At 36.6% G+C, this 23,608-nt stretch overlaps 1 protein-coding gene across 2 annotated transcripts in view; it reads left to right on the forward strand.

Moving 5' to 3' along the window:
* The first annotated feature begins 394 nt into the window (after positions 1–394).
* PPP1R1C (protein phosphatase 1 regulatory inhibitor subunit 1C) overlaps positions 395–23,608 on the forward strand; it is a 121,030-nt gene continuing 97,816 nt past the window's right edge. Inside the window, exons 1-2 of one of the 2 annotated variants that reach the window (XM_065927939.1) lie at positions 395–475; positions 2,079–2,160. In XM_065927939.1, coding sequence (XP_065784011.1) covers positions 395–475; positions 2,079–2,160 — 163 coding nt within the window. The remainder of the gene's footprint in view (positions 476–2,078; positions 2,161–23,608) is intronic. The other variant, XM_065927940.1, reaches the window with a different exon arrangement.

Consider the following 23,608-nt stretch of genomic DNA (forward strand, 5'->3'; position numbering starts at 1 on the left):
GCTTAGTAATGTACAGTGGATAGAGCCTTTCTTTCAAATCCCAGGGCAGCAGGTCCTTCAAGGCTAGCATTGCATTTTCAATTAGCTGCTGAGTGAATGCTTGGCATGTGTATATTAGTGAAGAGGCATACAATTAGCTTGTTCCTCTCCGTACTGTGCTGAGAGGATCTAAGGGATTGGTGGGGAACAGGCAAGCCAGGCATCACTGTGGATGTTGAAGAAGAGAGTTACTCAGACCTCGGCATCTTCACTTGCTCGCTCTGGAATTACAGCTATTTATTACAAAGCACTCTGTGTGGCTGGGCGGAGTGCGCCTGAGGAAACACATCCCAGACACCACCTGGGGTTCGTCTTCCTGAGTCCTTCACATCTCTGACTAATTCTCATCATTATCATGGAGCCAAACAGTCCCAAAAAGATACAATTTGCTGTGCCTTTATTCCAGAGTCAGATTGCACCCGAAGCAGCTGAGCAGGTAAGTGGAACTGGGTGGGGACCAGTTCCTATACATAAGTAATACAGGCATACATTCTTGTTATTAATGAAAAGCTTCTCTACCTCTTGAATTTGCCTAACTTTGTGGCTTCCCAGAGTATGTGAATGAGAAATAAGTTTGCTTTCATATGCACTTGTATTTGAGTTTCACTGAAGGAACTATTGGCTAAATGCAGTATTTCATATGATACAAAATTAGCACCCCTTAAGGAAAAATGGTCACATCAGCAATTTAGATTTGGATCCAAAAATCTGTTTGCTTTTGCTTATTAAAATAACAGCTTCAATATTTAGAGAAACTTATATATTTTTTCAGAATTAACAAGCTTTTATTTTTTTAGTTATACAAATCAAAATATTCACTTAACAATGAAAGCATTAAATCTTGGAATAATTTCAGATCATGGGCTTAATATTTTATGTTTTTATTGTGTATCAAAAGCAGCAACTATAAATATATGTAGTACAGGATCATAGGTATGTGTATAATTTAAAAAACATTCAGATATTAAAAATAGTATTTTAACACAACCTGGATATTTTTCCAAGTTAAATATCTCTATATATTTTTATTTCTATCTCTTTCTGTTTTCATGGGAGGCTGGTTTACTGTATCGCCTTTCATATTCAGATTTACTTAGATTCTTGATTCAATGGAACTAGTAAAAAGATCATTTGTAAAAAAATTTCTGCCTATGTAATTATTAATTTCTTAAAACTTGACTTATTCCTGAATCCGTTTACAAATATCATATACAAAGTCTTGAAAATAATTATTGAATCTGAGACTTTAATCTTCCTAGGATGTTTTGATAATCTGAAGTAGATTCACCCAAACTCAAGCCAGACAGATACAACCTTGAACATGTATCTATGTTAAACGGAGCATTGGTTCTATCCTGGACAAGATATTGTTAGTAAAATGTATCCACTATTCTACTAATTTGGGAAATTACTTACATATTTAAATAATCAAGGATACATTACAAATTCTAATAATATGTTCCTGTAACTCTTAAAATAAGGGGGAAAAAACACCACAAACAAAATTTATTAGTTTTAAGTGAATTATATACTTCTGTAAGAGCCATGTTCATTCTTTGTTAATTTGTTCTAAACAGTAATCTAGAAAATAAGAAAAGTTTAAAATATTAATTGAAGTTAAGAATGTATGCTGTTAAATTTAACCTGCTGGAAATTTGAGTTTTCTAAGCTGCTCTTACCCTGTTTAGAAATAAGGGTAATGGGTCTTGAAAGCATCATCAATGTATGAGGCTCCAAGAGAGCCACTGAAATTAGCAAGTCATCCCTGTACCTTCACGGCACTTCAGTATTAATATTTGGTGGCATCATTTGATTACATACAACTATTTCTGTTCTGTGGAAATGTAGTTTTTGATTAAAGAAGGTGATACTAGCATCTGCCAGTTCTACTGTCTAGCTTTCTTTTATTCAAAATAAAATTAGTGAGCAAACTACTGTGTGCCTCCCAGAAATTTGCTCTTTATATTGGGAAAAGATGAGGATGGGACAGCCTTGCACACTGTAGAGCAAGCTGGAGCAGCATCTGACTCTGACCTTAGGTGCTTCTTTATTGTTCACAGATCAGGAAAAGAAGACCCACGCCAGCATCACTTGTGATTCTCAATGAACATAACCCTCCAGGTAAAGAAACATGATATCTTATGTACCAAAGCAATGGAATAGAATTGTCTGAAGAACATCAAAGAGCATGCCATTGTCAAAAGATTTCAATTCTGTTTTCCAGTTAGCAATAATCTAACAAGCTAATATAAACAAAGTCAGAAATAGCTACTATGAAAACTGTCTCATCTAACTGCTTTTCCTCTAGAATAACTTACTGGTGATGATATACTATGAAATGCTTTGTTAGCATTCACAGTTGTGTGTTCAGGTGTTTGTATAGAACCTGGTTCAGTGCTTATTAATGAGCCTGGTGGAAAGTTGCTTAATTAGGTTTCATAGCTCAAATTACAGCCCTGGAGATGCTTATATCTTTATGGAGTAGGTTTTTTAATTTATCAAAGGTTGCCACGGGGTGGGCAATGAGCCACAATTGGCTACAGCTTTGATGCTGATGTCATCTCTGAATAATGCAACTGACAAGTAACCAGATCAATTTTCAGCACTGCCCATTTGAGAGCCATTCTGAAGAGTTGCATCCATTTGTTGAGGTTTTATTCTCCATTTCCCATAAAAAGTAAAGCTGCATTATTATTCCTGATAAAGAACTATGATCTGCAATACACAAACAAGTACTTATTGAATGGGGGTGATTTTAATCTCACATTTAAGTGCTGTTTCTAGAAATAAGACAGCAAAGTTCACAGCATTAATTTGTAACCAAGCAGGACTTGTTGTTGGATATTTTGCAAGTATAAACAATAAGGGTGGATAAAATGAGTTTGCATAAATTATAGTGAATGATTTAAATTATTTCACTCAGGTGAAAGTCTTTGATTTTTTTCAGATCCCTTTCTAATTAGAGAAACATATTTAAGATAAGAAAGTAAAATTTTAATAGAATATTAGCCATGGAGCTCAAATACAGAAAGCTGTTCATTTAATGGGAAGTAAATTAGCAAATGTATTCCTGCTGAAAACAAAGAATTATAATTTGATCCTGTATCTTTGAAGTGCTAAGCATTTTAAAATCATTTTTCAACATGTTATCTCAGTAAATATTAACTTATATTTGGTTAAATAAGAGGTGCAAATGATATGTACCTATAGTTTACAAATAAATGAAAAGGTAATTTTAGAGCAATTTTCTGTCACTGCCTTTGCTCTAGTGGCTGACTTCTCTACAGTGTCCTAGAACCTCTCGATGCTAACCTTGAAAAGACGTAACAAGAACAGAATCTTTATAATTTCGTCTGTACTAAATGTTTCTTCCCTATCCAACAGTTCTTTGTTTCAAATGTTATCTGAACACTCTCTATCAAACAAATGATAACAGCCAAAACAAAAAAAAAGTTAATTGTTAAATGAGCTTTAAAAGCAGTTGCTGCTTGTTGTCCTCAAAAGCAATGTGTTCTTTGACAAATAAAAATCAGGCGCAACTTTAAATTCTGGCAAATAAACAAGTCTCTTCAATGTATCGAAATTGCCCAGGGCACATATGAGTATTGTTGGAATCACCTATCATTAATGCTGTTTAAAATTCAAATCCCTGAAAATATTTATTGTCAATTAATGAAGCAAAGGAAATTAAATTTTCCGCTATAGAGACAGGATTAACAGATCTTTCCAATTCATATGATAAGACTGATATATTGTAATCATGATTAAATGAATTAGATATAGCATACTTTAAAAAGGAGTTTGCAGAAATAGTCTGTTATAAAAGAATATTTGAAAGAATGATTTAACTTTAGATTAGAAATACATATGCATTCTGTTTACATTTGATAGAAAGATATTTCAACGTGTAAATCCAGATAATTTCCAAGCTTGTGTAAACACATAGATGAGGAGGGCACCTGATTAAGATTGCAGGGGCAACAAAAAGGCACATCAGTCTCTTTCTTACCAATGGCCTAGAATTCTCAGCAGGAGAAGCAGCACAGAAACAGTTATATAACCTGTTAATGATGTATCACCCTCCAGCATAGACTAGTTAATTTAATTCAAAGTAATGGGGCACAAGACAAAAAATATTAAGTTGAAGGCATCATACTTCAAAAGTTTAAAAGTGAAGGGTGTGTCTCTATGGTGGAGAAGGTAGAGACTACATATTTTCTTCTTGGAATGACTCTAAAGAGCCAGTGGTAACAGAAAGATACTAGACGCCAGAGATGTGGGGGTAGAGGCACACCAAAGACAAATTTCACCTTTTTCAAATGTTTTCCAGGGTTGCCAATTTGAGTAACCTTGTAGCAAACTGCTTATCTTTCAGAATTTTTAGTTCATTTTCTGATTAAGTGCCTATTTATGATAACCACTCTGGGATGATTAAGTCTCATTGTCTCTTCTTGTACTTCTTGCTATTTCTTTTTTACTCTTGTACAATATGTAGTTAACTGGCTTGATTCCTATATTTTTATTTAAAGGGATGACTACATGTAAATCTCTACTTAGAAATAAATGGCAATGTCCCTTTTTGCAGTTTATTTCTTCACATTTCTAGGTTTACATTATGTGTATTTAGTAGGCTTATGAGAAGACTGTATATTTATTTGGCTACCAGTATCAGAAAACTGGGATTCCCTGGGGGTTCAGATGGTAAAGAATCTGCCTGCAATGCAGGAGACTCCGGTTTGATCCTTGGGTTGGAAAGATCCCCTGGAGAAGGGAATGGCAACCCACTCCAGCATTCCTGCCTGGAGAATCCTGTGGACAGAGGACCTCCATGAGGTGGCAAAGAGTCTGACAAGACTGAGTGACTAAGCACACACAATCAGAAAACTAGAAAACTATTAGGAAAGAATTTCAGAAAATACCTAACCTCACCACATATCTTGATGAAAGATACAGAAATCAACCCAAGTCCCTGACACTTGTTCCGTTTTATATGTATCAGAGAAAAATTCATAGAAGCAGCTAGCTTTCAACACCAAATAATTTTAGGAATTAATATAGTTTTTTTATAAAAAGTTATTCTAAAATAACTCTTCCTTTGCTCTTATCAATAGAAATTCATTTACTCACCTTTTAAAAATTTATTTATTTATTTGGCTATGCTTCTGTGACTTGTGGGATTCTTAGTTCCCCAGGGATTTGAACTCATGGCAGTGAAGCCCAGAATCCTAACCACTGGGTCACCATGGAACTCCCTCCTCACCTTTTAAAATACACAACTCTTCATTATTTTCTTTTCTGGATTGAATATTCTCAGTACCCCATATTGATTTCTATTCAAATTCTCCTTGTCTCTAGGCCTTTGGAGCCAGAGCTGGACACAGGCTTCCAGTAAAAAGCCTGATTAGAACAGGGCTTCTGAATATTAAAGTTTGTGGCATCAGTTCTTTTCCACTTACTATTAAACAGAGACAGTATGGTTACAATCAAGTTTAATGGACCTAATGCCTATTAAACATGAGTGAGCTGCAGGAGGCCAGGAGCTTAGTAAAGATTTGGGTAAGCATCCAGTAGTTTTGGCATCATCTAGATTTAGAAGTTTATCGTGGATCTGATAAGTGGAACTAGACGTGCAATGTAAAGCGGGGGATATTTATTGAACTCCCTCTACCACAGCCAAATTTGGGGGAGACTGATTTTCTCTTCTGCACTTTTTGCTCCTTAGAAATGAGGAATAAATACAAAAGTATTTTCTCATATGCATCATGTTCTTAAAAATTACTTAATATAAGACATATGAATTCAATAGCTTAGTATCTTCTTTCAACCTTGAGAGTAAGTCTATTCGTAAAGACAACTGGGATTTCCAATTGATTGGGCTCTTTGTCTCCACACACTGAAAAAAGAAGCCACAGTTCATTGTGGAAGTAGCGTGTGACTTCCTAAATGAAGCTTTCATTTTAGGAATTTGACAGTAAGTTAATTAATAAGATTTTCAAGCCTCTCAATTTAAAATCCTGAGACACAGGATGACAGAGAATATTGCCGGACTTATTAGACTGATTTGTTCAAACAGAGAGGTTCCAGGAATTTTTGATGATGGGAGGTTTTGCAGGTCATCAAGTTAGAGTGAAGGTTTATTTGTAGTGTTAGGGCATTCATATGCTCATAATCTCTCTTCATGGAGACCCTCTGTTTTACAAAATGAATGGTTTATAGTCAAAAGACAATGGGCACTTTGAGTGCAAGTTCCAGAAATCACACTGAGGATTTTCCTGGGAATATTAAGGGTGAGGAAGACATCATCAGCCCCAGACCTGGAGGGTCTTGTCATTCCCAAGGATCTCCAATCAAATGTATTCAAGTAAAAGTTGTGCTGAACCCATAGTCCATACAGTTTTGTTTCATTCTTTTCTCTCATATTCTTTGAGAATAAGGTTATAATACCTTCTGATCCACAATTATTGCTATTTTCCAGAATTTATTTTGCCTTATGAATATTAATGGCAGTACAGAAAGGTCCAGTGTTTGTAGACTATTCAAGGTTTAACTGGTATTAATTTCTAATAACTGTCAGAAAAGCCTATTTTTTTCTCCTCAGCAGTTATTTTTATGAGTTATTGAATGTCAAAGCATGCTGGATGATTTAAACATAAGTGATGCATGTGGCTTTCAGAGGTTCATATACTGTACAATTGATTGACTTCTTTTCCCATAACTGTTCAGTGTGTGCAGCCAAACGGCCCAATCAATAGGAGGAATTGTGAGCCAAAGATGAGGCTCCAGTCCTTAGTCATGTTAGAGTCTGCTATGCTTTGTATTCAAAGCACTGGTGTAGTCTTCAAATTAAGTGAGAGCAAAGTGAAAGGGGCAAGTTATAAAACTGTGAAATAGTGGTGCTTTCTATCAGCAAGATTATTACTTTGGCTCACTTGGAATAATAGTGCAGGCTTCCCTGGTAGCTCACATGGTAATGAATCCAGCTGCAATGCAAGAGACACAGGTTTGATCCCTGGGTTGGGAAGACCTCCTGGAGAAGGGAATGGCTACTCCAATATTTTTGCCTAGAGAATTCCATGGACAAAGGAGCCTGGCAGGCTACAATCCATGGGGTCACAAAGAGTTGGAGACACCTGAGCGAGTAACACTTCCACTTTCATATACTGCTCACCTTTTACGTTGATTTTAATTAGAAGTACCTTAGTGAAATATGAAAGAATGATGATAAGTTCAATTCACTTCCTTTTTCTTGGCCTCTGTTTCCCTACCCATGGGTAATACAGAAAGTAAAATAACCCTAAGTTACTTTTGCACAATGCAGAAAGGCAGTATTCGTAGTGGGTAAAGCAATGCCTATGAAGTAGGACTTGGGTTTGAATTCCACCTTTGCCAGTTCTCGGTCATGAGACATTAGGTGTGCAGCTGACCTCGCTGCACTCAGCTTCTGCCTTTTAAAATTAGGACATTGAGGTGTAAGAAAATGCATAGCACAGTGTCTGTAACCAAACAGATAATGAAGACATGCGATCCCCCTGCATCATCATACCCATGCTGAGAAAAGCTAAGTTCTCCTAAAACCTTCATTTCTTATCAGAACTTGGCCCAGCTCTTTTCCAGTCCTGACTGTATTAGGGAGTATCAGTGTCCCCATGAGGCAGTGATTCTTGATTAGAGAAAAGATGTACCATAACTCCTAATTCTTCATCAGGATAGAAATTGTTATGGACCTTATACTGTGGTATTTATTCAACTGACCATGTCTGGTTTACAAATATAATTTACATGAAATACGAGTCCTTGGGATTTTTAAAAAAATAAGAATGCTACTGATGTCTATAAAGTTATGAAAATATATACTGAAAGCAAAAGATCTTTATGAAAGATTTGTATCCAATCAAAAATGCAATTCATGGCAATTTCCTGGTGGTCCAGTGGTTAAGATTCCACATTTTTACTATCAAGGGTCTGGGTTTAATCTCTGGCCTGGGAGCTGAGATCCTGAAAACCATTTGGTGCAACCAAAAAAAAAGTGCAATTCATATTTCTAATAGTTTGTGGAAAGAATAAACATTAAACTCTCATTTGATTGCTCACATTTGATTCTACTCCATTTGCTCTCATTTCCTTCCAAACACTGTCCTTGTGCTGTATTCTGCCCAAGATTTCTTCCTTTGGTTACTTCTTTTGGTTCCTTTGCCAATTCTTAAGACATAGTCTAGACTGACTCATTTGTGCAAATCAGTCTCCATCTTTTCCAAATAATCTTAATTAAATTGCAGCCCAGACTTATTTAAATCTCAAAACTTTTCCATCTAATCTGATTCACTGCCTGGTTTTGTTACTCTAATACGCTCCTCTCACCTGCAACTCTCAAAGCTACTTATTGATTTACACATTCGATTCAATTAAGTATTCACTGAGTCCTTATTCTAAATCCTTAAAGAACATGTGGACTAAGTAACAGAGAATAATACCCCTGAGTGAACCAAGATACAACTGTAATAACAAATTCCAGCTGCTCAGACCACAGTACAATTAATTCTGACCAAGACACAGAGGCATTTATCATGCTTAGTTTTCTATGTAACAATACAGTTGTTGACTTTATTTCGATCTTTTGGCTTTAAACTTTGAAGAACTGGCATTAGAGTAAAATTTTACTATTTATTCCAAACTAGTAGATATAGCTACTAAAACTAGTAGTGTATCCAGTAGATATTAGATGCTCATGGGCTATTAAATTTAAATGGATAAAAAGCAGATTTTCAAATCCAATGGCAATCCATCAAACTTTTTGGGCACCTATTCTGACTAAGGCACAGTGTCAACTGCTTTAAGGGATAAAATAGTAAGTCACCATCCCTTACCTCATCAGAAACCTACCTGAGGCATAATCTGACACATGTATATTGGTGGTAAGATCAACAGTATGTGGCAAAATATAAGATAGATTTCAATTCAGTACAGAAATGTTCACCATAGGATGTTTTGGGGAATTAGGTTATAGTGTTGTAAAATACAGTACAAATATTAGATGCTTGATAAATGGCAACTGTTATTTTGGAGAGGCAGGCATGTACTACTTAAAAGTAGAGGTGCTGGGATCACTCAGGCCTGGGTCTGGCTCTCAGATGTTTTCTTACTGCCTGTGTTATGCCAAGAAAGTGGTTCACCCTTTTAAAACTTGTTTTTTTCCAACACTACCAAATTTCACTAAATATAAAATATATTCATTAAAAATAAGGCTAATCTGCATCCACTGAATAAACAGATGCGCATTTTTGTTTCTACATAACAGTACACATGAAGGACAGTGTAATCAGCCATTCCAGGAGCTTAAGGGCACATTTGGTGTCAAATTTAAGATAGGAAAAGTTTCTAACAGCTTTCCTTTTTTTTTTTTTTTCTAACAGCTTTCTAATTGTTCTAGTTCATAGTCACATTCAAGGAGAACAGGAAATTATCAAACCACTAACAACAACAACAATAACAAATCTAACCAAGCTATGTAGTTAATGGAGAAAATTATTTCTGTATTTATTTTTAGACTTGCTTAGGAGCAAGCTTCAAGCTTTGAATATTCTATCCTTTCTCTCACCATTTTCTCCTCATGACTTTGACCAAGTAGTGATCATATTGCATTTACAGCAATACAAGATGTAATTTGGTAGCAGAATTTACCTGGGGCTTAAGCTGACATGCCCACACAGGGTCCAGATAGATGCCTGCCTGAGCTCCATGTAGGATACTGAGAAGGGTATTGTGGTCTAATTGGAGGATGCAGGCTCCATTCAAGGCTGTCAAACTATATAGATAAAACTACAAAGAAAGAAAAAAAGCACTGTAAGGGATGGAAGCACCTATGTGGTTAAGATTTTAGAGATGTTGGAAAATATCTTCCTAAATCAGTTTCCACACTACCTGAAATCTTGCCTTTTGAAGTTGTTACTATATTCTAGCTTCTGAGAAAACATCAGGACTCTGACCAGATGTAACACAATGTCCTGGCACTTCAGAAAAGTAGTCTACCTGGAGATCAAAAAGCCTGAGGTGGAGAGAAAGGAAGGCCCTGGAGCAAACACCCCAGCTGCAAAGATTAAGGACCTCCAGATTCATCTCTTCCCTCCCAGTCTGTTTGTTCTTATTGCCTTCTCCAAGCGTGGCCCTTCATATCTTCCTTAGTGTTTCAGAAGCCCTTAGAAAGTGCTGGGAAATGTTAAATCTATGAGTCTTTTCTGTATTATGGGCAGAAGTTTATGAATTTAATTCAATGACTTTGTATCACTTTTAGTAATTCAATATAGTGATCATTATAGTGCTTATTAAGGCTGTTTGTGAAATAAGTTACTAAAACCTGCATTATCAAAGAGATATATCTTGACAGTCTAATTAGAATATGATGACAGTTTGACCTTGGCAAGAAAGCTGAGGAAAATGTACTGTGTGAACTAAGAAAAGCTAGGAAATTTGTACCCTTTCTGGGTTTTTGTTGTTTCATTCTCTGGGAGCAATTTTCCATCATTATGGGAAACAATTTCATAATCACACTCTTTACATATAAATAAGTATCTACCTGCTCATAAAAACAACTGAATACACAAAATGGAAGAATGAGAACAATAGTTATTTTGGAATTCAAGTTTTAGAATAATTTGCCTCAATGATATAACATCACATTATGCTATTTTCCCCTGTTGAATAATAAACTATTAGGACACATACACACACACACATGGATATTCCCATGCACAAACACATGTACATATGCACATATAAGCCAAATACCTAACTATGTGTAAAAACATCATAGGCTAGTTACTCATATAATAAAATCCACCTCCACCATAATTGATCTGACTTTAAAAAGGCTAGGAAACAAAGTATCTAGAAAAGCTTTGTGAATTTTGGTTACAAGTGGAATAAAGTTAATAGTTATTAAATTTCTAACTCTTTGAAATAAATCAAAAACTAACCACATTATTTGAAAACTCATGAATAAAAAACATTAAAATTACTAGATTACTAGATTCAAATAGTGAGATTTGTTAAATTTTTTTTTTAATCAGAAAAGTATTTTAAAAAATAAGTTACATTTATGAATATTAGTTACCCTGACTATTTTCTCATTTTGGCGGTTTCTTGTGTCCATTTTCACAATTCATAAATACAGGGAGAATTATTATAATTAGATACAGAAGTATTATAATTAGATACAGCAAGTGAGCTCCCCCTATGCATCTGAAAGTCAGTGTCTAGCTGAAATGTGTCCCCCAGCATTAACATCCACATTTACACTGTTGAACTCAACATATCTGCTGGTGGTATCTTCATTCCTCCAACTGCTGAACCATACAAACTTGGAATCATCTCCAACTCCTCTCTTTCTCCCTTGCCTCTTGAACCTATCAGTGGCTCTACTGCTGATTCTTCTGTACAGGCTGAATCTAACTCACTTCCAAAATAATATGGTAACTTCCAAACTGCTCTTCCATGACTTTAACACTGGGAGGTGGTTTTGTGTAGAGTTAAGAGCCCTAATTTCAGAATCAATGAACATATTATGCTGCTGCTGCTGCTAAGTCGCTTCAGTCGTGTCCGACTCTGTGCGACCCCATAGACAGCAGCCCACCAGGCTCCTCTGTCCCTGGGATTCTCCAGGCAAGAACACTGGAGTGGGTTGCCATTTCCTCCTCCAATGCATGCATGCATGCTAAGTCTCTTCAGTCGTGTCCGACTCTGTGCGACCCCATGGACAGCAGCACGCCAGGCTCCTCTGTCCACAGGATTCTCTAGGCAAGAATACTGGAGTGGGTTGCCATTGCCTTCTCCAGAACATATTATGACTTAGAATCAAGTCATGGAATGACTGAATATCTGTGTCTTAGGTTCCACTTCTATGAAGCACATCATGGCAATTCCAACACTGGTTGTGTTGCTGGAATTAAGCAAGATGATGCATGATAACACAATTGATGGGAGATTTATTCTTTCCCCATTCTGGTTTGTGTGAAAGGATTTTGGCAGACTTAAATACACAATGGGTGACTGATGAGGGAAACTTTACTTTTCAAAAGGAACTCTTTATGAGCTCTAATTTGTATACTATAATTTACCTGTCCTAGCTTTTAATTAGCCATGGCTAACAATAATAATAAGGCATGTGAAGTTGTCTTATGATTAGCTCATTATGTTTCATCATAATCTGCACATTATTACTATTTCTTGCTTTAAATAAGTCAATCATTTCCACGTAGTCTATGGAGTCTTTGTTACACAAATTACTGATAATTGTACTAAAGTTGAGATTAAAAGAAATGAACAGAAGAAAGGGAAATTATCGTGTTATGGCTAGCATTACCACTTTATAATTTCTTTCTTTACTTTTGGTGGAGGGCTTCAAGGCTAAACAGGAACTTTGTTCATTTGCCATAGGTACCTTCCTGTTGAAAATAACTTCTCCATATGGGCAGGATTTCAAATCAAGCAGGACAGACTCAGACTAGATTTGCTTTTCAAAAAGCACTCTAAGGACTAACTACTCTCCCTTCATGGATCCTAAGCCCACCTACCTCCAAGAATTAAAATGTTTTCAAGAAATAATGCCAGAGACCCACTTTCCATCACATTTCAGTGAAGTAAAATGTCATGAATGATTGAGCTAAAATGTCTCATCTCAAATTCCACCACAGGTCACTTTACTTTGTGAACAGCCCAGAATTCCTCATTTACTCAGTCAATGATGAGCATCTTTTTGCTAAAGATCTTGGAGACAGCACAAGATAGTTTCATACAATTCTATGGTCCACTGATGGAGAAGGCAATGGCACCCCACTCCAGTACTCTTGCCTGGAAAATTCCATGGACGGAGGAGACTGGTAGGCTGCAGCCCATGGGGTCGCTAAGAGTTGGACATGACTGGGCAACTTTACTTTCACTTTTTACTTTCATGCATTGGAGAAGGAAATGGCAACCCACTCCAGTGTTCTTGCCTGGAGAATCCCAGGGACGGGGGCGCCTGGTGGGCTGACAGAGTCGGATATGACTGGAGGGACTTAGCAGCAGCAGCATGGTCCACTGACATCATTGGAATCAAAGAAAACACCAGGTGTTCTATTTATATGGACAGTTACAGTGTAAGGGGCATACATAAAAGACATTTTGAAGTAATTTAGGACCTAAAAGACAAAATTACCTCTAAGCTACAAATAAAACATTAAAAAAAAAAAAACCATATAGGCTCAGAGGCAAATTTAAAGAAGTTGATACTAACATATCTTACTTTTGGTTGTTTTATGATTTGCAAGCTTATTTCATCTATAGTATATGTATCCTTAACAACTTGTGAGATGAGTATTATCACCTCCATTTTAGAAAGAGGGTGATAGGGGAGCTGCTCAGGGTCAAAGGAGCTAGTACATTACTGGGTCTGAAATTTAAACACAGGTTGTCTATCCAAGGTCAGGATACTTTCCACTACATTAATAACATTTTTCTACTAATAAGAAACATCATACACTTACTATTTTATTTCTGTCTTCCTCAAGGAAGTAATGATAAGCAAGTTCTTCACTGTAGCTCGGCCAAGTGGGATTCTGTTTGATTTGACCCCAGAATGTACTTCTTTCCATTTCAATGCATGTGAGTTTGTTTTGGAGTGATAATTCTACACCTTTTTGCTCTTTTCTTGGATAATTTACTAGATAAGAGGAATTTAGAGTTTTTAACACTAGATCTTCTATTATATTAACAAAAAATCAGATAACCAAACAGAAATATAAATCTTTCCCATGATTCCATTCTTAGAGTTAGACCTTGTCATTTATGCATATGTTTGTTTGCATACCTATTTATCTGTACTTAGCAGGCTATGCATGCATTAAAAAACATAACTGTTTTAAAACATTAGTTGGAGGGCCGACAGTTTACATTTGGATCCTAGCTGACCAAGAACACTTCCCTGGTGGCTCAGACGGTAAAGAATCTGCCCGCAATGCGGGAGACCTGGGTTCAATCACTGGGTCGGGTCCCTGGAGAAGAGAATGGCTACCCACTCCAGTAGTCTTGCCTGGAGAATTCTATGGACAGAGGAACCTAACACACTATATAGTCCACGGGGTCGCAAAGTGTCAGACGCAGTTAGCCACAAAACAACAAATTATTATGTAATAAGTTTCCTTGTTCTTAAAAAGCAGAGGGATCACTTTGCCAACAAAGGTCTGTATAGTCAAAGCTATTATTTTTCCAGTAGTCATGTACTGATGTGAGAGTTGGACCATAAAGAAGGCTGAGTGCTGAAGAAGAATGCTTTTGAACTGTAGTGCTGGAGAAGATTCTCGAGAGTCCCTAGGACAGCAAGGAGATCAAATCAGTCAATCCTAAAGGAAATCAACTCTGAATATTCATTGGAAGGACTGATGCTAAAACTGAAGCTCCAATACTTTGGCCACCTGATGACAAGAGCCGACTCATTAGAGAAGATCCTGATGCTGGGAAAGACTGAGGGCAAGAGAAGAAGGGGCGACAGAGTATGAGATGGTTGGATGGTATCATTGAGGAGGTCTCCAGGAGACAGTGAAGGACAGAGAAGCCTGGCGTGCTGCAGTCTACGGGGCTGCAAAGAGTCAGACACAACTGAGTGACTGAACAACAGCAACAAGATTCTTAGTTCATAAAGTAGAATGCTTAGACTGTGCTTTTTCTTCATAGTTTTGGTTCAATGTTTTGATGAAGGAAAAAGGTTACTAAGACAAAAGAAGCACCAAAATGATCTTTCAGAGAACTAAAATATACTAGCTTTTTAAATAGTTTATTAGTGTGCCTCATGATCTAGACTGATTTAATGCTTTAAACACTCCTATCCAAATTACAAATACAGACAAATTCATACTAATTGCCACCAAACATTTGGTAGTCAGGAGCATATATGAAATTAATCTGTTATAAGCTCACTCCAAATATCTGTACATTATAATGCTCACCTTCTTTTTCTATCACTTGTAGAAGTATTCTTTGCAGAGCCATGGTATATTAAAAAAAAAATCCTCTATCAATCATCTTATGAAACAGGATTGACCTGTTTTTTTCTCCCATAGCCAAGCAAAGAGTAAGGAGCCACCTTTGGAGAGGAGGGTGGTGGTTAATAACATTGTGACAGCTATCAACACATCAGAATTATAAGGAAGTATATAAATTGTCAATTTTTAAACTACTGTGATAAAGACCTCTGTAATTTGTGCTTATATTTTAGATCTACACCACATATTCTTGCCTCATCTTTTCCAAACATCACTTTTGTATTTTACTTCATTTGCTCCTCTCTGCTTCTTATAGAATAACACTTAGATCTCTTAACCTGACATCTAGGATTCTTGACAATCTGTGTTGAACCAAATACTCCAACTCTACTTTATTCCCAGGCCTGAACCTGTGTCTCTGACAAGACTGGCTACTTGTCCTCTTACAAATTCCACATTAAATCTTTAAACAGAAATTTTTTCTGACTTAGAATGCCCTCACCAGTACTTTATTTTACTAAATACTTGTATCTTTAAAGATGCTCAGATTTTCTCATTTTATTCATTTCTGAACATTTACCAGAAATATATCTTCTTGTAGCTTAAAGCAGAGAAATATTATTAATACTAAGTTGGGCTCAGATGGTAAAGAATCTGCCTGCAATGCAGGAGATCCGGGTTCAATCCCTGGAGAAGGGAAAGGCTACCCACTATAGTATTCTTGTCTGGAGAATTCCATGGACAGGGGGGCCTGGTGGGCTACAGTTCATAGAGTCGCAAAGAGTCAGACACGATTGAATGGCTAACACTCACTCACTCATGCTCCATACTCAAGTACAGTTAGGTAGTGGTTTAAATTCACAAGTTTCCTATATCCTACTATGACTGAACATTGATTTGCTCTGTGACATCTCCAACTTAATAAAATCAAGAGTCATTCTCTATGGTTTTTGTTGAATTGCCACTTTTTTTTCCCCTGAAACTAAATCTTACCATTTGGACTTGATAAAAGAGTAATTAATCATTGAAAAAAAGAATACTCAATACCCACCTTAGCTTGCACTAAAACTATCCTTATCCATTAATTTTGTTTGAAAGGATTATTTTTGATAAGCAAAGGAAACATGCAGTAACACTGGTAAAAGCCATGAAATTGGTTCTATTTTGGTCTCAAATCTATGCAGGATTACTTTCTCTAAGAATCCCAAACTGATGATTAGTCAGATTCCACCTGACAATTTCCAGTGATAACTTTAGCACATTTTGAAGCATCATGGTTATGACTAGATAGCTCTGTTAGAAAGTTATGCCTTACATCTAGTTGGAGTATCCTTGAATCTTTTAACAACTGATCTTGCTATGTTCTTCTAAAGGATTTCAGAAAAAGTATAGTACTTCTTCCAACTGAGAACCCTTCATATTTTGGGGGACACACTTCTTGTTTACACTCAGTTCTCTCTTGAATAAAATTTTCAGTTACATTATATTTCTTCAAATTGAAATATAGTTGAGTTACAGTATTATGTTAGTTTCAGGTGTATATAAAAGTGATTCAGTTATATATATATAGATATTTTCACATTCTTTTCTATTATAGGTTATTACAAAATATTGAATTTTTTTGTGCTATACAGTAAATTCTATTGCTTATCTATTTCATGTATAGTAGTTTTGATCTGTTGATCTTATACTCTTGTCTTTATGATTATGATATGATTTTCAGAAATCTCACCATTCTGCTCCCTAGTAATATTCATACTGTATTTTTCAGCATGGTACCCAAATTTCACTCTTAATTTAGCAGTTAATTATTGAACATCTATTACAAGCCAGCACCATATATATATACATGTATATATATAGTAAATGAGAATTCACAAATGAAAAGTGATGGGGTTTGTGGTAGCAGAAACATAGGATACTTTAGAAGCACACAGAACACATAAACCAGTCAGTAATGGCTTAAGGGAGGAAGGAGATTTGTGCTGAACCTGGTGGAAAAAGGAGGGAAAATATTTAAGACAGAGAGGAAAACAGAGACAAATTTCAGAAGTAGAGCAAGGCAATGCAGATTCAAGGAAGTGAGAGGAGTGCATAATGACACAGCTTGGAGTGGCATCAGGTAGGGGTGGAAATTAGGCAGGCACAGTGTGGTGGGGGCATTATAAACATTTTGAAAGGAGTTATGATTCAGTTCAGTTCAGTTGCTCAGTCACGTCCGACTCTTTGCAACCCCATGAATCGCAGCACACCAGGCCTCCCTGTCCATCACCAACTCCCAGAGTTTACTCAAACTCAGGCCCATCGAGTCGATGATGCCATCCAGCCATCTCATCCTCTGTCGTCCCCTTCTCCTCTTGCCCCCAATCCCTCCCAGCATCAGGCTCTTTTCCAATGAGTCAACTCTTTGCATCAGGTGGCCAAAGTATTGGAGTTTCAGCTTCACCATCAGTCCTTCCAATGAACACCCAGGACTGATCTCCTTCAGGATGGACTGGTTGGATCTCCTTGCAGTCCAAGGGACTCTCAAGAGTCTTCTCCAGCACCACAGTTCAAAAGCATCAATTTTTTGGCACTCAGCTTTCTTCACAGTCCAACTCTCACATCCATACATGACCACTGGAAAAACCATAGTCTTGACCAGACGGACCTTTGATGGCAAAGTAATGTCTCTGCTTTTTAATAAGCTATCTAGGTTGGTCATAACTTTCCTTCCAAGGAGTAAGCGTCTTTTAATTTCATGGCTGCAGTCACCATCTTCAGTGATTTTGGAACCCAAAAATATAAACTCTGACACTGTTTCCACTGTCTCCCATCTGTTTCCCCTGAGGTGATGGAACCAGATGCCATGATGTTAGTTTTCTGAATGTTGAGCTTTAAGCCAACTTTTTCACTCTCCTCTTTCACTTTCATCATAAGGCTCTTCAGTTCCTCTTCACTCTCTGCCATAAGGGTGGTGTCATCTGCATATCTGAGGTTACTGATATTTCTCCCAGCAATCTTGATCCCAGCTTGTGCTTCATCCAGTCCAGCATTTCTCATGATGTACTCTGCATATAAGTTAAATAAGCAGGGTGACAATATACAGCCTTGACGTACTGTTTTTCCTATTTGGAACCAGTCTGTTGTTCCATGTCCAGTTCTAACTGTTGCTTCCTGACCTGCATACAGGTTTCTCAAGAGGCATGTCAGGTGGTCTGGTATTCCCATCTCTTTCAGAATTTTCCACAGTTTATTGTGGCTCACATAGTTGAAGGCTTTGGCATAGTCAATAAAGCAGAAATAGATGTTTTTCTGGAATTCTGTTGCTTTTTCGATGATCCAGCCAAGGTTGGCAATTTGATCTCTGGTTCCTCTGCCTTTTCTAAAACCAGCTTGAACATCTGGAAGTTCACAGTTCACGTATTGCTGAAGCCTGGCTTGGAAAATTTTGAGCATTACTTTACTAGAGTGTGAGATGAGTGCAATTGTGTGGTAGTTCGAGCATTCTTTGGGATTGCCTTTCTTAGGGATTGGAATGAAAACGGACCTTTTCTAGTCCTGTGGCCACTGCTGCGTTTTCCAAATTTGCTGGCATATTGAGTACAGCACTTTCACAGCATCATCTTTCAGGATTTGAAATAGCTCAACTGGAAATCCACCACATCCACTAGCTTTGTTCGTAGTGATGCTTTCTAAGGCCCACTTGACTTCACATTCCAGGATGTCTGGCTCTAGGTGAGTGATCACACCTTCGTGATTATCTGGGTCATGAAGATCTTTTTTGTATAGTTCTTCTGTGTATTCTTGCCACTTCTTCTTAATATCTTCTGCTTCTGTTAGGTCCATACCATTTCTGTCCTTTATTGAGCCCATTTTTGCATGAAATGTTCCCTTGGTATCTCTAATTTTCTTGAAGATATCTCTAGTCTTTTCCATTCTGTTGTTTTCCTCTATTTCTTTGCATTGATCCCTGAGGAAGGTTTTCTTATCTCTCCTTGCTATTCTTTGGAATTCTGCATTCAAATGGGAATATCTTTCCTTTTCTCCTTTGCTTTTCGCTTCACTAAATGGCTTTAAGCAGGATAGCTCACATGCTCAAATTTTATTCTAAAATGATCCCTGTGGCTGCAGATAAAGAATGGATAGGAGGGAGAAGGTCTCTGGTGAAGTCAGTGGACTTGATTAATTGGATGGCCCGGGGGTGGGGAGGGGAATAGTAATAAAAAAGAAATCTGAGTTAAGGCTATCAACACGGGAGCCTTTACTAAAATGGCAGTGCACATTTGGAGAGAAGTGGTGAAATGTGATGAATTCAGAATGGAATGCATTACTTTGGATACCTTAGATAAAAAAGACAGCTCTCATTCAAATTCCAAATGAAATATTCATAACATTCCTGCAAATAATGCCTCAATAATGGAACCACTGGTATTAAAAACCAATTTTCTAGAGCCTTTTAAGAGTAAGCACAATGTGCTTATAAAAATGAAATGTTTACCGAGCAATTATTACCTTAATAATGTTTGCAATATATCTGCTCTAGATTCAATATAATACTTGAAAAACAGTAATTGCTCTTAATCATTACAGATATCCAATTAAACACATACATCATTAGTCAAGCAATTATGATTAGGCACTCAAGTCTACTTATCTGCTGAGTCAAAACTGCTGCCAGACAATCTGGGGCATGAGTGTTATCCTAAGTCTGACCACTCTTCCATACACACGCGCTCCAAGGAATAGCAAATCCTAAACTGCATGCCCTCAGTTCAACTCATTTATTTAAATTCAAAGTCCAGTTGAAGCAAAATTTAAATTCTTCTTTGATAAATTGTATGTACTTCTCATTTTTGATGTTTAGCAGAGTGAGCATGTGTGGTTGAATGAGTTATTTAAGTATAAATCTTGGAAGTTTAAGATTTATAAAGTTAAAAGCAGCAAATTGTTTCAATCTGTAACCAAGTGTATTTGTTATTTACCATATAACTACATGTATTTTCTGTCATTTCTGTTATTCATGTCAAGTTTTTCAAGTCTCAAATAAATGCCTGACTATGCTATCTACTTTGTCATTCTCTTATCCTCAGTCTTTTCCACCTCAATCTTAGAAAAACTGTATTCTAGAAGTATGGTATAATCAAAAGATGTAATCTTTAGAACTAGAAAGATGTAGGCCTGAATCCCAATTCTGCCACTTAATAGTTATGTGACTTTAAGCAAGTTACCCATCATCTATGAGCTTCAGTTTGCTCACACAAAATGTAATTAATAGTATCAACCTCATTGAGTTGTTTTAAGGATAAAAATAATGAATGAAAATGCTTGATATTATAGCATCTCAGCATTACAGTCAATAGCAGTAATAGTAAAATAATGATATTTTGGAAATTACTGGAGCAGAATATGTGCTCTTTTTCTTACTCAACTGGAAATTTTGCCAATCTAGTCTTTGCTCTTATTGGTTATGACTGATGGTCATTTTATTGATTTGGGGAATGAAGTGTCACTTTCTCCACTGGCTGAATTAAGGAATTGGCAATTTAAAAATCACTGAAAGGAAATTTGACCTAGTATCTGCTTTACTGCCTAGGATTTTACTAAGCAAAATAAAAATAATATTTGGAAGTAAGTCTTTCATTATAAAAGATTAAAAACATCTACTTTGATCTTCACTGGAACATTCTGAAGACTTAAAAAAACACTGTCTTTTAATTTGTTAGTCAGAAAAAAAGGACTAGATGAGAGAGACAAAAAGTGGATTTCAAGCTAATCAGACCATACAGATAGTTCAGAGCATTGATGGAAAAGAAAACCAAAAAAAAAAAAAAAAAAGGTAGTACTTCAACTAGTCTGTTTACATCTGCTGGTGACAACCATTGTTGGTTTTCAAGACTGAAGGATAAATGTTATTGTTGAATGTGGTTACAGTTTTGAACAAAATGGCATGGACAAATTTAAAAATCATCTTTAAAGTTTCCTGGCATCCTTTCTGTCTAATCTTTTCTTTTACTACTAACAGTGGCCCTAAGTTTTAAGTAATTTTCTCTTTTAAGGCAGATGTGTTGAAACATGCACATAGGGTCATGTGCCATTATGAGTAAAACACAAAGAAGCTGAAACCCAACCCTACACTTGAACTGTTACTGAAATATTTGAGGTGTTACAATAAAGCAATAAACTTAAAGTTTTCAGCAATGAGCAAGGTGGAAACCATGGGCTGAAGAAACATTGCAATATCAGGATGTAAATTGGTTTACCTGGCTTCTCACTGTTGGTTAATAGTTTTTAGAGTGCTTATCATGTAGGTTTAAAATAAGGATGTAGGATAGGAATTTTCTTGTTAAAAAGAAATACTTGTTAGGTTATTGCCTATATTACTGTGTTATATCTACAGAAATTATTTGTTTTTTGTGACCTCATTTATGCAGCAGCAACATGGGAAAAATTAAAACAAACAATAAACAAAAAACCCCATAATAACTGTGTACTGTAAGTCAGGAAATCTGGATTTTAATTCCCAGCTTGCCATGACTTGGCTATATGGAAGGGTTAATCACCTCATGCCTTTGAATGTCATTTTCTGTTTCTATGAAATAAAGAGATGTAATGACATGACACCTTTAATCCTTTCCATGTATTGAAATTTAACAATTTTAATAATTATTGTTGGATTTATACACACACACACACATACAATCTATGTACATATATATTCTAACAGAAAGCAAGCAATAACTGAATGCTCATGGTGTTTCATTTTCCTATGACTGAATGTTATGGCTTCTCTATTTTAGAAAATACCAACGCCAGTACTATTACTACTAATACTTTAATTACATTTCCTTTAAAATCCAAATGTCATTTAATATCCAATTAAAATTCCACTCAAAGCCTGTAATTCACAGGAGACCACTTGAACACAAACCCTAAATCTGCCATATACATAATGCTTTCTATAGACTTCTATGCTTTTGAAAATAATGCCACATTGAAAAATATGGTGATAGTGAAATAAAAGAAACCTAAATTATAGGGGTTCTTGTCCTGACTTACACTAACCTAGGAACCTTGCTAAGGCACATTCCCTTTCTTCTCTCTGTACCATTTTTTCCCCATATAAACAGGTAAACATATATTGCCTGAGGACTATGATTTTTTTCTGAACCTACTGAAAAACATAGAGCTTGATAATGTTAAGTGGATTTAGCCTTTAAAAAATATTTAAAAATATAAATCAACATATTTGCACAAATATCTGTAAATACATAATCAGTTAGTTAAATGCAACTCAAAAAATGTATTTATAAACAAATCATATTTAATGTGAGCTAAAGTGAAAGAGGAGAGTGAAAAAGTTGGCTTAAAGCTCAACATTCAGAAAACTAAGCTCATGGCATCTGGTTCCATCACCTCATGGGAAATAGATGGGGAGACAGTGGAAACAGTGTCAGAGTTAATTTTTTGGGGCTCCAAAATCACTGAAGATGGTGACTGCAGCCATGAAATTAAAAGACGCTTACTCCTTGGAAGGAAAATTATGACCAACCTGGATAGCGTATTAAAAAGCAGAGACATTACTTTGCCAGCAAAGGTCTGTCTGGTCAAGACTATGGTTTTTCCAGTGGTCATGTATGGATGTGAGAGTTGGACTGTGAAGAAAGCTGAGCGTGGAAAAATTGATGCTTTTGAACTGTGGTGCTGGAGAAGACTCTTGAGAGTCCCTTGGACTGCAAGGAGATCCAACCAGTTCATCCTAAAGGAGATCAGTCCTGGGTGTTCATTGGAAGGACTGATGGTGAAGCTGAAACTCCAATACTTTGGCCACCTGATGCAAAGAGTTGACTCATTGGAAAAGACCCTGATGCTGGAAGGGAATTAGAGGCAGGAGGAGAAGGGGACGACAGAGGATGAGATAGCTGGATGGCATCACTGACCCGATGGGCCTGAGTTTGAGTAAACTCTGGGAGTTGGTGATGGACAAGGAGGCCTGGCATGCTGCGATTCATGGGGTCACAAAGAGTTGGACATGACTGAGCAACTGAACTGAACTGAACTGAACTAGGTTGGTCATAGCTTTTATTTCAAGGAGCAAGCATCTTTTAATTTCATGGCTACAGTCACCATCTTCAGTGATTTCGGAGCGCCCAAAAATTAAATCTGTCACTGTTTCCCAATCTATTTGCCATGAAGTGATGGGACTGGATACCATGATCTTAGTTTTCTGAATGTTGAGCTTTAAGCCAACTTTTTCACTCTCCTCTTTCACTTTCATCAAGAGGCTCTTTAGTTCTTCTTCACTTTCTGTCATAAGGGTGGTGTCATCTGCATATCTGAGGTTATTTATATTTCTGCCATCAATCTTGATTCCAGCTTGTGCTTCTTCCTATCCAGTGTTTCTCATGATGTATTCTGCATATAAGTTAAATAAGCAGCATGACAATATACAGCCTTGATGTACTCCTTTTCCTATTTGGAACCGGTCTGTTGTTCCATGTTCAGATCTCACTGTTGCCTCCTGACCTGCATACAGATTTCTCAAGAGGCATGTCAGGTGGTCTGATATTCCCATCTCT

This window comes from Muntiacus reevesi, chromosome 3 (assembly GCF_963930625.1).
Source record: "Muntiacus reevesi chromosome 3, mMunRee1.1, whole genome shotgun sequence".
NCBI classification, from domain to species: Eukaryota; Metazoa; Chordata; class Mammalia; order Artiodactyla; family Cervidae; genus Muntiacus; species Muntiacus reevesi.